Here is a 14,937-nt window from a genome sequence, read left to right on the forward strand (position 1 = left end):
TAAAGCATAGGTGGTTGTTTTGATGAGTGTCCCTGAGTAATGAACGGCTTTTATAACGAATAGAGGCAAACACATAACACATCTATACACAATACCTTCATTTTTTAAAAGGTATGGTTGAAGCTACTCGTTTTAATTCTCCAATTGTTTCGATGGCCAGATTTTCAACATGTTCTCACCAAGACAGCTAGCACAAATGCTGATTCAGAAAGCTTTTTAAGTTTGGCCAGTGGCCACTTGAGTAGTAGGGCTAAACTTCTGACTCCTTTTTAGACTTTCTCACATTTTGTGCACGTGCTCCCATATGCTTCCACTCCAGCTTCTGAGGCTTCCCAGTGAGTGGTACCATTTTTCTTTATGTCTGCTTGAGGCTAAGAAATGAGTCCTTGATTTCAAAAGTGCTTAAATAGGTTGCTGCTGAACTGATTTTTACCTTTTAAGTGCCCTTCTGATAGACTGAAGCATTACTCAGACTTACCAAATAACACAACTCCTAGACATAACAATATTTTATGTACTCAGAAGTCTCAAATCATTAGCTACATTGTACCTTGAACTTAGTGGTCATGATCGTGAATAACAGTTTATGTTCTCTGAGGTCCTGTTTCTCATTATGCACACTGGGAATTAAAATATGTCCCACAGAAATTTTTATTGGAAAAGAGTTGAGAAGAGACCAATGCTCTATAAATATATATGGATCATCATTATTTTTCACTGAATCTCAAGAAACACTGAATTCTGAATGTGGTTTGGTTTGTGATATTAGTATCTTTGAATCAACAGAAAGCTACCTAAAAGAATAGTTTTAGGTAGTTTTTATACTAAGTAGGCTAAATCTCTTTGACCTTCTGAGGGCTTGCTCCTGCAGTAAGACCCAAAGGCCTTATTACACTTCAGAAATAAAAAGCATGCACGATTCATTAAGGATAGACACCAGGCTTTATGTTATATTTATTTATTTTCCAGCTTGTACAAACTGGATGTAGAAGCATAAACATAGTACATTTCTACCATCTTCAACAAAAATATAACCAATATGTACAATTATTGTATTAAAAATACAAAAGGGATACAGACTCCACCAATGTCTTTCTAAAAGACATACAGGTACAAGTAGTATCAAAAGTATGAGGAAATCACCAGTTAATTGTACATTCTGCACTTGACATCACAGAGCGAACTGAGATTAGCAGTCCTATGTTCTACGATTACTTAATGCTTAGATAACGTTTGTGCGACTTGTGGTAGAGCTAGGTTTCTGTCTATCTGCACATGAGGTCCACAGCCTATATAAGAAAACTGGCAAATAATGCCTATTACATGGAAAATTACAAATGCATAATTGACAATGTAATATATAAGCAAGTAGACAAATGCCATGATACAGAAGAGATTTATTAAATAAAGCACTGACATCGTTTTGATGCAGTGAAAAAACACTGCAATTTGACTTTTAAAATTTGAAGCTATTTACGTTTATCTACTGATCAATATGATCAGCTGAATTTAATGGAAAAAAAATCCAAGACCAGCAGTTCCTCACATTTGAGTACTACTCGGATTGGCAGCCTTCACTTTTCCGGAGTCTGTGCAAAAACAACACAAAAATAGAGTGGAGGGGTCATTTCAGTCACTATAGGGTTAATAGCAGCTGTGAGCAGGTGGTTGCTACACGTAGGCCTTCTCTATCTGCAGCGTCCATAAAGCCACTTCCAGGTTAGTCTTTGGTGACTAACCCACCTCGCAAAGGCTGGCATGTCTAATCAGGTTTTTGATCTTTTGTTCCTCTATCACGTTAAAGGCTTGTTTATTCCCTAATGCCAGTTCGGTACAGGGAGGCTGTCTCGAAAGAGCAGTATTAACAGCTGGCGTTAGCTCCAATATCCCAAGCTGCTTTCACTGCAATGCTATCCAGTTACAAACGTTTCTCTTTAAAAATGAAAAAAAAAAAAAAATCCCTAAAACTAATTTAACAAAAATCAAAGAAACATAACTTAAAAAAACGGGGTTTGCCATCCGTCTCGATGGAGCAGGACACGCCCTCAAACGACACTGTCCTGCACTCCATAAGGCTCAGACACAGGACACAAGAGTCCTTTTTCCCTCCCCTGGCCATGTGCAAACAGTTTTACAGAAGAACCCCACCCACTGGGGAAGGAGTGGATGAGGTGTCTTGGTATCTAAGTAATTGGCTAACATCTTCTACTTCCAGGATAGGGCACTTCACGGGTGAGGCCAGAAGGACATGGGAAGACAGGGTCGCAAGCCAGGTCTTCCCTCTTCTTGGTGTGACCACACCCTGTCCGGCATATTTGGTTTTTTAGAAACCCAGGCTGGCAACCCTACTTAAAGGTTCAAAATAATACTGTGATCATCAAATGGATAGAACATTTACTCTCTGAACACAATCTTTAAATTCATTAAAAAAAAAAAAAAAGACATTGTAAACAAGTGGACAAAGCACTGTACTCAAGAGGATTTCATTGTTTTTCTTTGTCTTCTTTGATGGGTTAAAGGCCCCAAGTAGTTCAATGGCTAGCTTTTCTCATTATCCCAATGAGACCAAGTGCTAGGACTGGATTGAAATCTAAAAGGAAGATTTAAAAAAATCCTTCCAGGCATTGAGAAGTGCAGCCAGAGTGAATCATCTTGTTGTGATGATCTTGGAATTGGGAATGATACTGTGTGATGTGGCAGGCAGCAACAGTGGGAGCTCGAAGATTGCTGCACTGTGCATTTCAAGCAACAAAGTCTGAAAAGTGCCAGGGCAATTTCTTCACAGTATTTCACATGCAAAGGGGAAAGGAAGAAGGGGAGAAGAAGCCCCATGCTGCTTTTAAGGCAGGGAAGGAGGCAAACTGGTCCACCATCCTCAGAATGCGAGTTCCACGGCTCCACTGCTAGGGACGTCTTCTTGTGCTCTCCTTTTAGGTGGCTAACTCTGGATCCAGAAAAGCCTGTGCCTCAAACAGCAGATACTTGTTCATCTTCTGCAAACACAATGAGAAAAAAAGAAAGAAAGGAAAAAAAAAAAAAAGTGAGCAGGCAAGTCATTTCTTTGCTAGAGAGAATACATTCACTGATAGGTTAAATAAAAATACCATAGCTATGTTTTTAGTATAGCTCACTTAAAATCTTTTCCCTTTTTTTCTAAGTAATGATTAATATTAAAGTTTTAAAAAAAGTACATATGATGCATATCTTTAAATATACACAGAAGATATAAATATCGTATGCTTACTGATTGTAAAGTTAATAAATTGAAAATTATGAAGCAGCATGGGACTTTAAATAATATATACGCACACATAAATCTAGAAGGATATGTAACAAAATGTTAATAATTGCTATCTGCAAGAGGTAGGACTAGAAGTGATTTTCATTTTTTGTCTTTTACTTTTTTTCCATTATGATTATTTGCATAATAAAACATGTTAAACAAGGGCAGAGGGTGATCTCCGTCACCCTCGTTCCAGCATGGCCAGGTAGATTTATAGAAAGGCGGCAAAGAAGCTATAAGGTATGCTTCTTTTTCAGACTTTCATTCGGATCTCGTTAAAAGTCCAAATACATTTCCACAGAGAAACTTTGAGAATCAGTAAGAAATCTAGTCATGTAATACACTTTATTGCAAGTGTCCCCTCGGCAATCTTTGGTATTTCTAAACACGTTCAGGAACGAACAAACTCTGAACACAAAATGTTCCTTATGTAGGATACGGCTAAAGACGCAGCTGACCAAGGTGTTAAGAAAACAAATGCCCTCGAAAGCTCACAGGCAGAATAAGTGAACACACTAATGCTATGGTTTTAAGAATGCATATATATACCATCCTCCTCGGTGGAAAACCCTTGAGACTGATAGGGGGCGAGGCGCGGGTCACACTCATTGGGCTTATGCCACTGCGGTTTGTTCACTGGCCTGCCGCTCGCTGGAGGCCCGTGTGGCTGCTGTGCAGGCGAAGGCCCAGCTGTGTCGGTGGGTCGGGCGACCATCCGAGATCTCTGAAGTGCCACGTTGTAGTCTGGAGGTTTCCTGGCCGGATGGGAATGTCCTTCTGGAAAGTCAGTGATGGGGATTCCAATGTAGCCTGGAGGGGTGGGCGGGGGCTCTCGATACCTGCCCTCCTTCCGCACTGTAGTGAAGACAATGTACCGGTCATTGCAAATTTTGTGGACGATTATTTCATGCCACAAATGTTTACGTTAAATTATAAAACTGGGGCGCCTGGGTGGCTCAGTCGGTTAAGCGGCCGACTTCGGCTCAGGTCATGATCTCACGGTCCGTGAGTTCGAGCCCCGCGTCGGTCTCTGTGCTGACAGCTCAGAGCCTGGAGCCTGCTTCGGATTCTGTGTCTCCCTCTGTCTCTGACCCTCCCCCGTTCACGCTCTGTCTCAAAAATAATAAAACATTAAAAAAAATTTTTTTTTAATTATAAAACTAATTATTGAGACAGCAAACACCGTGCAATGACAAATGTGATGATTTATGTTGCGTGGGGGATATGGCAGGCGAGGAAATGGATGTTAACTGGGCCAAATATTCTCAATGGTTATCACCATGGTAAAATAACTGGTGAGAGACGTTACTAAACAGACTACTTCAGATCTTGCATTTAACTATAAAATAGTAATAAGGTTAACACTTAACCCTTGGGTTTATTGGAAAGTTTAAGCAAAGAGAAAACATAAAATCCTAGTATTATGCCTGGGAGATATTAGTAGTGCCTGCTAAAAGTTTCCTTCCTCCTTCTCCCCCTACCCTAAGGACAAGGTAAGCTAGTCCATATTACCTGGGCATTTACCCTTGTCAGGCAGAAAATCAATCGTACGTTACTTTCAGGTCTTGGACCTCACTTTGGAAAAGAGAATTAAATTTGGAAAAGTCGTGCAAAAATTGACACAAATTTTAAAACTCTAAACTATAAGGTATGTATTTCTTTTAAAGTCCTTTATTAACGTTCATGACCTAGAACATGAAATCTGTGAAGCCAAGTAGAATGAGAGTTTTATTTTCTGGAACTTCATAGATTCAGTTATTAGGAATGAAACTCATTCCCGTCTTTGCAATAAAAATTCTAAGTATTAGTTTGTTAAAAGAAAGTGCTTTAAAAATTGCAACCCAAGACAAGGTATTAACTGTTATCCATCCATGACTATTTATATGGCAAAATAACAATTTCCCTATTAATAAATTCCATTCTGTATTTATAGAGTCTCTGACTCTGTATCCTGTAATTTATTCCTACACTTCAGTTAGGTAGATGTTGACTATGCCATAGAAAATACAACCTGATAGGAATGGGGGAACATGAGAGACTTCATAAGAGAAACAGCAGCAGCAAAGCAAAAACATCTTTCAAATACTTATAAATTACTATCTAGGCACAGTTCTAAGTGCTTTCCATTGAGTTCCTTTAATCCCCACATCAACCGTATTGATAGAAATTATTAAGCTCGTTTCACAAAGGAAGAAGCAGATATAGGTTAGTACCTTGCCTGTATGTCACAAAGTTAGTAAAGTGGCAAACAGGGATTCAACCCCCAATCCGCAGCCTATGCTCTTATGCTTTATGCTACTTCTCAGCACCCTCTTCCTTGTTCTACAGTGTGCAGCACATGATTTGTCTGCATAACAAAAGTGAATGGAAGATTTATATATGCGAAGTGTCAAGTTCTAAGTAGAATTCAAGGAACAAAATAGAACTTTTAAAACAGCTCCAATTACGCAAACAATTCTTCCTTTAGAAAGAATGGGCATCCTTCTGATACTTTTAGCCTAAAAGGTAAGAAAACATCCATAATGATAATCTGCTGATCTTGACTGCTAAAATGTACAGACTGTTTATTATGCTGGAATATATCCGTATGTACCTGACCACAGAACCTGGGCTCTTGACTACTCTTATTTCAAAATCCTGAACATACCGCTAATTTGGAAGCCCCCGACAACAACGGGTGGGTCAAGATGAGGAAAAGAACCATGAACACATAATTTTACTTTTGAAAGGTGAGATCTGACAAAGCTCTCTAATAAGCTTACCAATAAGTCCCTTTGTAGTACTCGACGTCACAGCTATGTGGGCCGGCGTAGGAACAGGTTTGGCTTCTTCTGTGGTCACAGAGGTGATGCTACTGCTTTCGGCTTCAATGGAAACATCTTTTCCACCCCTTCGCTTTATTGTGCCTGTGTCACCTTCCGAGTCTTCTCCCCAGTATCCTGTGGAAGATGCCCAGCTTGCCCGGGATTGGGCTTGTTCAAGACTCTCTCTACTTTGATTTTGCCTGTTGTACTTTGTGCTGTGATCGGAAAACATAAGTTGGTCCATATGGCTACTTGAGGCCCATAAACCTGCAGGATCCCCTGAATAATCAAAGTGAGTGTGCCCAAATGGAAGTGTTTCCCAGCTTCTCTGGTGCTGAATGGTCTGTATATTATCATGTGAGCCACTTGAGCACGACGTCCAGCTCCCACGGCCACTGTCGGCGGCATCGAGTGACGCACGATCCCCTTGGTCTTGGGAAAGTTCCTCTGTGCTTGGGGAAGAAATTACTGTAGCTGTAGCATACAAGCCTCGACTCTCAGACATTGGTGCATAGGACCTACGTGGTTGAAAATGAAAAGGGGAAAAAGTGCAAGATTGTTAATAAATCTATGCTATAAAACCAAAATATGTTTTCTCCCCCCAGAAAGGTGGCTTTGTTTCATCACAGGAAGAGGATAAAAGCACCCCCCAAGTTTCATTCTCCTGGCCGGTTCTGCCACATCCAGTTTGCTCACCTTGTCATCACCAATACAGAGGGAAAAGAACAACTACTTGCTTATATATAATAAAGGAACCCTTTCCTTAGAAGGTTAAAGGACGAGTCAACATAATCTGATTTCAGGGAGGCAGCGCACACACAGGATCTGGTACATCCTGAAACCAGCCTCTTCCTTTAGCACAGAGTAACTGTATTCCAAGAATAAAGCTACCTTGAAAAGCAGTGCATACAACAAAAATTGCACGGAACTTAATCTAGAAATTGTAAAAATTAGAACTGGGATGGGTGAGCATTTCTTGGGCATTAGGTAAAGTAACAGAAATCCACATCCAGAATAAAGGACTAATTTTTAAAGGATGGAAGAAGGAATGTAAAAGAACACTAAAGAAACGCTGCCCACCCTAAGCTGTACTGGTCTGGTTCAATCACAGTCCGCCTTTCCATCCTGCCCACACCGAGGTTTGTCTCCACAATGCTGACAGAATGCCTCTGGCGCCTCTCATCATGCAGCGAGACTGGCACTGAGTCAAAGGAAGAATTGCTGACAATACTGGATCGTGAAGAAATCTCACTGTGACCAGAATCTGAGAAATTATCCACAGTACCACTGGGAGCCAGAGTGTAGCCTGCATGGGAAATAACGACCATATTAATTAGACACCATAGGTTTACAACATAAAACTGAAGTCTACCAAATAGAAGCAAAACCAAAATGCAGGCCAAAGGTACCACCATTGAAGTGAGGGAAAAACCATTTTACTTGTGGAGACTTGGGTGACTGGTAAGGTAAACTTTTACTCAAATGAAATTTAACATGTTTCATGAAAGTTTGAAGAAGAAAAAAAGAAACACTGTTATGTGCACTAGGAAATTTTGCAGAAATCATGGCACTAGTTGACTATTCTTAGCTCCTTTAGGTATAAATACTACTACTATTAGTCTATATAAAAGAAACTAAGAAGAGTAAGTATGATCAAGTTTAAAAGTATTTTTTTAACTGCAAAGTCAGTAATCTTCAATGAAGTTTTTAATTTTTAGAACTTTATGGCAGAGAATATTCAGCTAGAAGTATCTGTCTTACCATTTCAAGTGGACATCTAAGAATAATACCTGAAATACCTGAAGAAAATACCTTTGGGTTTTTGCCATTTGTTTTTCAGTATTAATATTATATTGGATGAATCGCAAAGAAGCCAATTGTTTTGAAGGATGTAATGTGCAAAACCTCCAGTTTCTCCCTAGACCATCACTATGTCTAAACAGATGTCCTGAAGGACCCTTAACTCTCCTTTGCTGCTAAAAATAATTTTGAAAGCCACAAAGAAAGAGGTGCTTGTCTTGACAATTTTTAATGAAAAAATTCAAATCTTGTTTCTCAGTACTCATTTTTTAAACAATATTACTATAGATCTCACATTACTTAAAATACTGGTTTTATACGATTATGTGTATGCAGTGCAGATTTTTCAATGCCACTTACCTAATAAAAAAATTAAATCAAGAACACCTAAATGTTGCTAATTTACCTTCTATAAGTACTTCCCCATCCTTTCAGTAACTTGTTAATTCCTGATTTATTTTTTAAAGGTTGCACAGGTCTTGATGAGATTTAATGCATTCATCTATGAGAAGTCTTTTTTTAGAGGACACTGAAAGTTCTGATGGACAAGATTTAAAGCGTTCCCTGAACAGTCCTCTCAAAAAAACACCTCTAGAAAAATAATCACTTGGGTGGAGGACTTGACGTTTAGAGGAATTCTCCCATTTTCCTTAACTAATAATGAGAAAATTCCTCTCTTTCCCACCCCTAGTCTTTGGTTCTGTAAACCCCACCTATCCCATAGGTCCGTGGAGCATTGTTATTCTTGTTACTGTTCTCACTTCCAAGAGAAGAGGAGGAACTGGTTAAGTCCAACTGCCCGGAGCCAAAAGATCTCAGCTGATTGTCACTGCCACCTAACAACAGGATGAGAAAAGAATTTAGATGTATCCATTTAACAAGGACAGGAGAGACTGATACGCACACAAAATGCATCCATGTCTGAAATATCTAAGAAGTAAAGCTGAAAAGGTATTTGTTATGTCAGTGAAATCTAACAATTTATTCATCTTTTTGGCCTTCCTCTAGAGAAAACTGTCTTAGCCATTTATTACTCGTTTATACCCATTCAGTTAAAGGGTAGAAAGAGAAAGGAACTTGGAGGGTTATTCAGCAAAAAATTACTATTATTTTAATATAAGAAAGCATCAACATAAAGAAGTGAGTTTGCCTAAAATTTAATCTCTTTGAAAATAAAATAGCAACAAAAAAAAGATAATCAAGACCCGTGTTAATACAATGAAAAAATAAATCAGGAAGATATTAGTTTTCTTATGTTTTTAAAGCTTTCTACTCTGCAGTTAATGTTATATAATTATATTTAGTTAGAACACCTTTTACTATAAAAATTATTTCCATACTTACAATCAATAAAAACCATATATATATGTTTTAAACGGCAATATGTAGTTTAACACTATTTACTATTAAGAAATACCAAAATTCTTCCAAATTTATAAACCAGGGGGGGTGGGGGGGTAAATCCATTGGGCATTATATAGGACATCATTTTAAATGACCCGAACATCAAAAATGACGTGATATATAAATCTGGAATTTATTGCAGCTGAAATGTATAGATTTCTATAAAGGAAAACAGTAAGTAATTTAGCTCTACCTTTCCTTGGAGAACTCTGTGGAGAAGTGGGAGGAGAAGAAAGCTGGGAAGATGCGTTTGATATAGTGTCTTCTGCTTGTTTTTTATGACGCTCCAGACTTCCTTCTTCAGACAAAGAAAGAATTTTCTTTAAAGCTTGTGGAGAGTATATGCCTATAAAAGAAAGAAAGAAATATGTATTTTCATGAGTAAAAAGGAATCACATGAATGAAATCTTTTTGGGTGATTTAATATTACATTTAGTTTCAACCTGCTTGTAATATCATCATGGTATAAACAGTAAGCTTACAGAAGGCACACAGTACCTGTAATGTGGTTTCTGACTGGGATCTGCTGGAGTGCTAGAAATAGACTGCTTTTGATATTTTACTTTAGATTCTAAATCTTAATCAACATTCATTCAAGAATATGTTGACAACAGACAACAATGAAGAAAAAAAATGAACAATTTGAAAATATTAGAATTTAGGACAGAAGTGATCAGCTAAGAGTATTTATTATTAGAATTCAAGGCTGAGTATTTTGGGGAACTCAAACAGGTATTTTGGTATTACTGGATGTGTTGGCTCAGGAGAAGTGGGAATGATGGGAGAAAACTAACGAGCCAAGAGCTAATCAGAGGTAGTAAGAAAAGTGAATAAAAACGTTCTAGGGAATTCCATGAAGTTAATATTCGATCAAATAAATAGATACAAGAAAAGCAGAAGTAGACCCATGGAAGTGCCCTGTGTCACAGAAACCACAGGAGACGATTTCAGAAGGGAGTGATCTAGTGCCAAGCGTAGGATCAAGAAGGATGAGGGTACAAGAAAAAGGATTACATATCCCAATATAAGGTGATTTCCCCCCCAAGAAATATTTTTAGAAATGGGGGAGTCACATTAAAATAGTTTACAAAGCCTCTAGTATTCTTATGAGGCACTCTCAATTGCCTTATTTCTGAACGACAAAGAAATACTTGGAAATACCTGGAAATACCTGACATTGCCTCAGTCAATGCTAGTTTTAATGTTCTTAGACTTACCAGGATCCATTAAAAAGGAGGCGGTGAAATTTAACAGAGATTTAAGCCTTCATTTCACCTCATGTAAACATCTGATCTTGTTTTAATACAGTTACTTAAAGACCACTTTTAAAGCAATATTTATGTATATACATGCTGATATACACAACATGCATGAAAATGTTAGCTACACTAAAGCTGTACGAATAAATAGTTGTGATTTGGGAAAAAATTCCAAGGCCAGCATTGCACAGAGATTAAAAAAGTGCTTTATATTCAGGCACACCTACACATTTGGCTAAAAAGTTATATTTAAGTAAAAGAAAGACTGATAAACTTCCATATAAGAAGGTCAGTGTAAAAGAGGAAATAGAAGTCAGGTTGCAGGGGCTTTAGGAAGATATGAATATTAATAAGATGACGGGCAAAGAAACCTGTAATTCAGTTTGTGATAGGGAGAGTAATACAAATACAAATACAAATACAAATCAAAGGGGAAATGTCAAGCAAAGATATTCTTTTGTCACTCTTCCCCAAATTCAACAAATGGCATATATGCTGACCAGGAAGAAAGAGCCAAAGATAAAGTATACGAAGGACCTACTGGAAGACTCTTGCCCACCTCATAAGGACAGGGTGTCCCTGGGTAGGAATAGCTCAGTGACCAATACCCTATTTTATCTAAGTAAACTGTACCACAAGATTTTTTTTTCCCCCTTTTATTAACATTGTTTCCTTTCACATAAATGTACAAAAAAAGAACCCATACATTTTATGAAATATAACTTTGTTGTACTATTTACATAAAGGGACAAAACTAATAGATATATACTAACACTCCCATTTCACACGCCCTCCCCTCCCAATAACAAATGAGCATGATTCAAGGAGACACTCTATAGAATAAACAGTAAACAGTCCCTTCCACTGGTAACAGTAAAATTTAACTTTCTGAACATTAATGTTTTACTAAGAGGTAACAATCAAATAGAGACTCAAGTAAATTAGAGGTATTCAAGATAAGGATTTTTTCCTAATCTGAAAAACATGACACCAAATAGCCTCAAAAGAGGATATGATTTGAATCACCTACCAAATGGTGGGAGATCCTTTACGGGTACTTTCTTTCGTGAGGGATAAAGGGACACAGCAGGAACCTGCAGTCCTTGGTTGATTTTATGTGGTGGCGGTGGCTGTTGGGGCTGTGGCTGGGCTTGTGCTTTCTGTTGCGACCCTGCCCTTGGAGCCACTGGGGAGGTCTCAGACTTGACCGGCTTTTTGTCACCAGGATTCTTAGGCACTGTTAATTGTTTGGTTTAAAAACAGAACAAGAAATTTCAGAAGTTAGTAGCTATATACAAGTTCAGAACTGCATAAGCATTTTCTACACTTTAGAACACGAAAATGTGTATCATGTCTTTTTCCTGTTATCCACATAAAGGGCAGAAATGGGGGTGGGAGGGAACCCTAGTTACAGAAAATAATATAGGCCTGACAGGACAAAGATATTTACTTTATGAAACTAGCTGTCGCAAATGATGATTATACTATTAAATACCACATTAAAAATAAAAGTAGAAAAATGTGGAGAGTTCAATATGCTGTGTGTATGTATATAAAAAGCAGAAATATATGATAAAATCTACAACAGGAAAATTATTAGGATTACTTTTCAAAATGGAGCTCAAAATTCCTTGACATGTATGAGCTTAGTTTTTATTTAATAAATGGTATTAACTGTAATCTTTTCACTCTTAAATTCTCTCCTATGGGTAAAATTATCTATGTTAGCCAATAGCAACCAATACAGCTTGAATATTAGACTGATTATATAATTCCATGGCATATAGAAGACAATCTGAATAGGACAATTAAAAATGCTGTATGTATAACGTATTAACATTCAAAACAACTCAATGACACAGATGTACTTCCTCCATTTACACGTAAAGAAGCTAAGGATTAGGGAGCTCAAGTTAGTTGCCTAACGGGACGTTGCTATCTGGAGAAAAAAACAGGATTTGAACTCAAACCAATCTGACTCCAGAGTACAAGCTCTTTGGTGTCCTGGGAAAATCTAGTAACTTGAATCTTCTCAACTCATCTAACATTTAAATTCTATCAAGGGTATCTTCAAACCTGTCCATAAAAGACCCGAAAGTGTCCTAAATGGAAAATGCCTCGATCTTACACGAATGCAGATGCAAACAAGCAGAAAACTGCCCCCATTTATAGCCTGGTCAGATTTTTGAAGGCTGGGAAACTACACATTAGGCTGCGTTTTGGTACCGTGCAGCAGAACCACTGCTTCCTGTGCCAGGCCAACTTCCTGCCGGCACTGTCAGGCTGAGGGTATAAAAGGCAGCAGGTGCACCTAGTCACAGACCCCTCTGACGAGGCAGGCCCTTCACCACTCTCGCCTCTCAGGTTGCCCATCACTTTGGAAGTATCTTTGTGAGACAACAAAGACACAACGGAAACAGCCGTCCCCCTAAGTCTCTGTGGTCACCCTGCCCAAGCCAAGTGAGTTGGACGGGAGGCCTGGCCTAGGCCAGTACTGCATGGGATCAATGGCAGCATTCAAGGGAGGGGTTAGTATGTTGCCAGGATGCTACTGCCCCCTCGGTGCTAAGCTCCACTTGTCGCCGCCCATACCACTGCTCAGGAAACAAATCTGCATTTCAGATTCTGCAGCCGCTTTAAGGAAAAACTCACATGTGTTGGTTGCTGGCTCACACTGCAGTGATAAGGTCTGCAGACTCTCCTCATCCATTTCTAGCTCCAAATTGGACAGGTACTGCTTGACTTTTCGAGCCATTTGGGCATCTTCGTAAAGCTTTTTGGCATTGAGAAAGGAACTACGACGTACCCGCTTTTTATGACCACCTGTCTGAGCAACGTCTAGCACTGTTGCATTTGTACTACCCTGGCTGAGAGACCTGGAAGATGAAAAGGCAGATATGCAGCTCACTCTACCATGGGGTTCCTTTATCTATTTGAAACATGCCAAGACTTACACAAGTATTCTGCGTTCAAAAGATCACATGCCTCATTCTGGTAAGTAAACTGTTACAAGGAAATATAGACTAATATAGATTAAATTTTCTTAAGTTAAAAAAGAATCATACGTACATACATATATATATGTTTCTAGTCCAACTCGGAAATTCTGCTTTTCTCATATATAGAGCATTCAAGGCAGTTCTTTCATAGAAGCCAGCAAATACTGATTATATACAGGAGCTCATGCAATACACAGTTAAAAATCATTGAGATTTACATGAAATTTACTTCTCCTAAAGATGATATTTTACATAAATTTAAATAAAATTAGCTACACTGTTCACAATCGTTTTCTTATTCCTTGAGTGAAAGAGTTTTTGAAGTAATATGGGTCAATCTGTTAATAAAATGATCATGCAAATGTAAACATATATATATATATAGAAACTAGCACATGAATTGTTAAGAATTATGTTTAAAAAGTATCGGTTTATAGAATGAAAACAGTAGTTAGTTGAGCTGTAAAAACTGTAGTTTTAACACCTTGGGGCACTTTTTACATTATATATATTTACTTAAATATCTGTGCAATAGTATTTAAATTGCACAGTTTTTCCTTTTAATGTTCTTCCTCCCGTAACCCCGCATTAGGCTTTCTCCATTTCCAAGTACACAAATCATATTAAAATAAAAGCTTTTTGAAGACTGAGAAGTATGCCTGGCCTACAGTTCCCCAGAACAGTCATCAACCACTTCACAGCTCTCATGGATCATGACCTCAAAAACAAAAGCCCCAACAGATTAAACGTGAAGTCAGCAAGAGGGTTAAGAGAAAATGCAAAGCATCAGAAAATACAGCAGGTAAGAAAACAATGCAATGAGCAGAATAAGAATTGTGTGTGGGTTTGCAAGGTCTCCACCACTTACCCCAAACTCCTCCACTTCTTCTTCCTGTAAGTGAGAGCCATGGAGATTGAAGCATGGGTGTAGAAAGAGAGACAGAAAGATCACAAGCTCAGAAAGAAAGGACTAGACTTTTGGATAAGCAGTACTAGAAGCTCACAAACATTAAACTGCATAATCACCTCACACACACAACTTTACCCGCAATACTTTTCTGGCTCAAGAGACAGATACGGTTAATTTTTTTGTTCTAAGAACTCCTCTCCTTCACTGGATTAATCATTTTTGACTACACTGCCAACTAAATCCATTGCATGGATACTGAGCCCATATTGTTTGGGTTCTTTACATATTTTAGTTCATACTATCAGTTATGAGTTTTAAGCTCTACAAACCAGTGTTCTGACAAGTAAGGAATAGTTGTGCCTCGTGTCAAATGAAAAATTTCTGCAGGACAAACTGTTTTTTACGGACAGTGAAAAGTGCACCTGAGGCCGAATAAGACATTTATTTCGAATTAGAGCTCAGGGGATTCTCGCCACAA

General features: G+C 38.3%; 1 protein-coding gene across 9 annotated transcripts in view; it reads right to left on the reverse strand.

Annotated features, from left to right (window-relative positions):
- Positions 1–961: 961 nt before the first annotated feature.
- Positions 962–14,937, reverse strand: part of RAPGEF2 (Rap guanine nucleotide exchange factor 2) — a 249,602-nt gene continuing 235,626 nt past the window's right edge. For 4 of the 9 annotated variants that reach the window (XM_047855792.1, XM_047855793.1, XM_047855799.1 and 1 more), the window contains 9 exons: positions 14,418–14,441; positions 13,203–13,426; positions 11,581–11,787; positions 9,485–9,637; positions 8,601–8,723; positions 7,168–7,393; positions 6,046–6,605; positions 3,833–4,138; positions 962–2,993 (listed from right to left, as the gene is read on the reverse strand). In XM_047855792.1, the coding sequence (XP_047711748.1) occupies positions 2,968–2,993; positions 3,833–4,138; positions 6,046–6,605; positions 7,168–7,393; positions 8,601–8,723; positions 9,485–9,637; positions 11,581–11,787; positions 13,203–13,426; positions 14,418–14,441 (1,849 nt within the window). In that variant the 3' untranslated portion in view covers positions 962–2,967. Of the gene's footprint in view, positions 2,994–3,832; positions 4,139–6,045; positions 6,606–7,167; positions 7,394–8,600; positions 8,724–9,484; positions 9,638–11,580; positions 11,788–13,202; positions 13,427–14,417; positions 14,442–14,937 lie in introns of those variants that run through there. The other 5 variants (XM_047855797.1, XM_047855796.1, XM_047855795.1 and 2 more) reach the window with 4 other exon arrangements.

This window comes from Prionailurus viverrinus, chromosome B1 (genome assembly GCF_022837055.1).
Source record: "Prionailurus viverrinus isolate Anna chromosome B1, UM_Priviv_1.0, whole genome shotgun sequence".
NCBI lineage: Eukaryota > Metazoa > Chordata > Mammalia > Carnivora > Felidae > Prionailurus > Prionailurus viverrinus.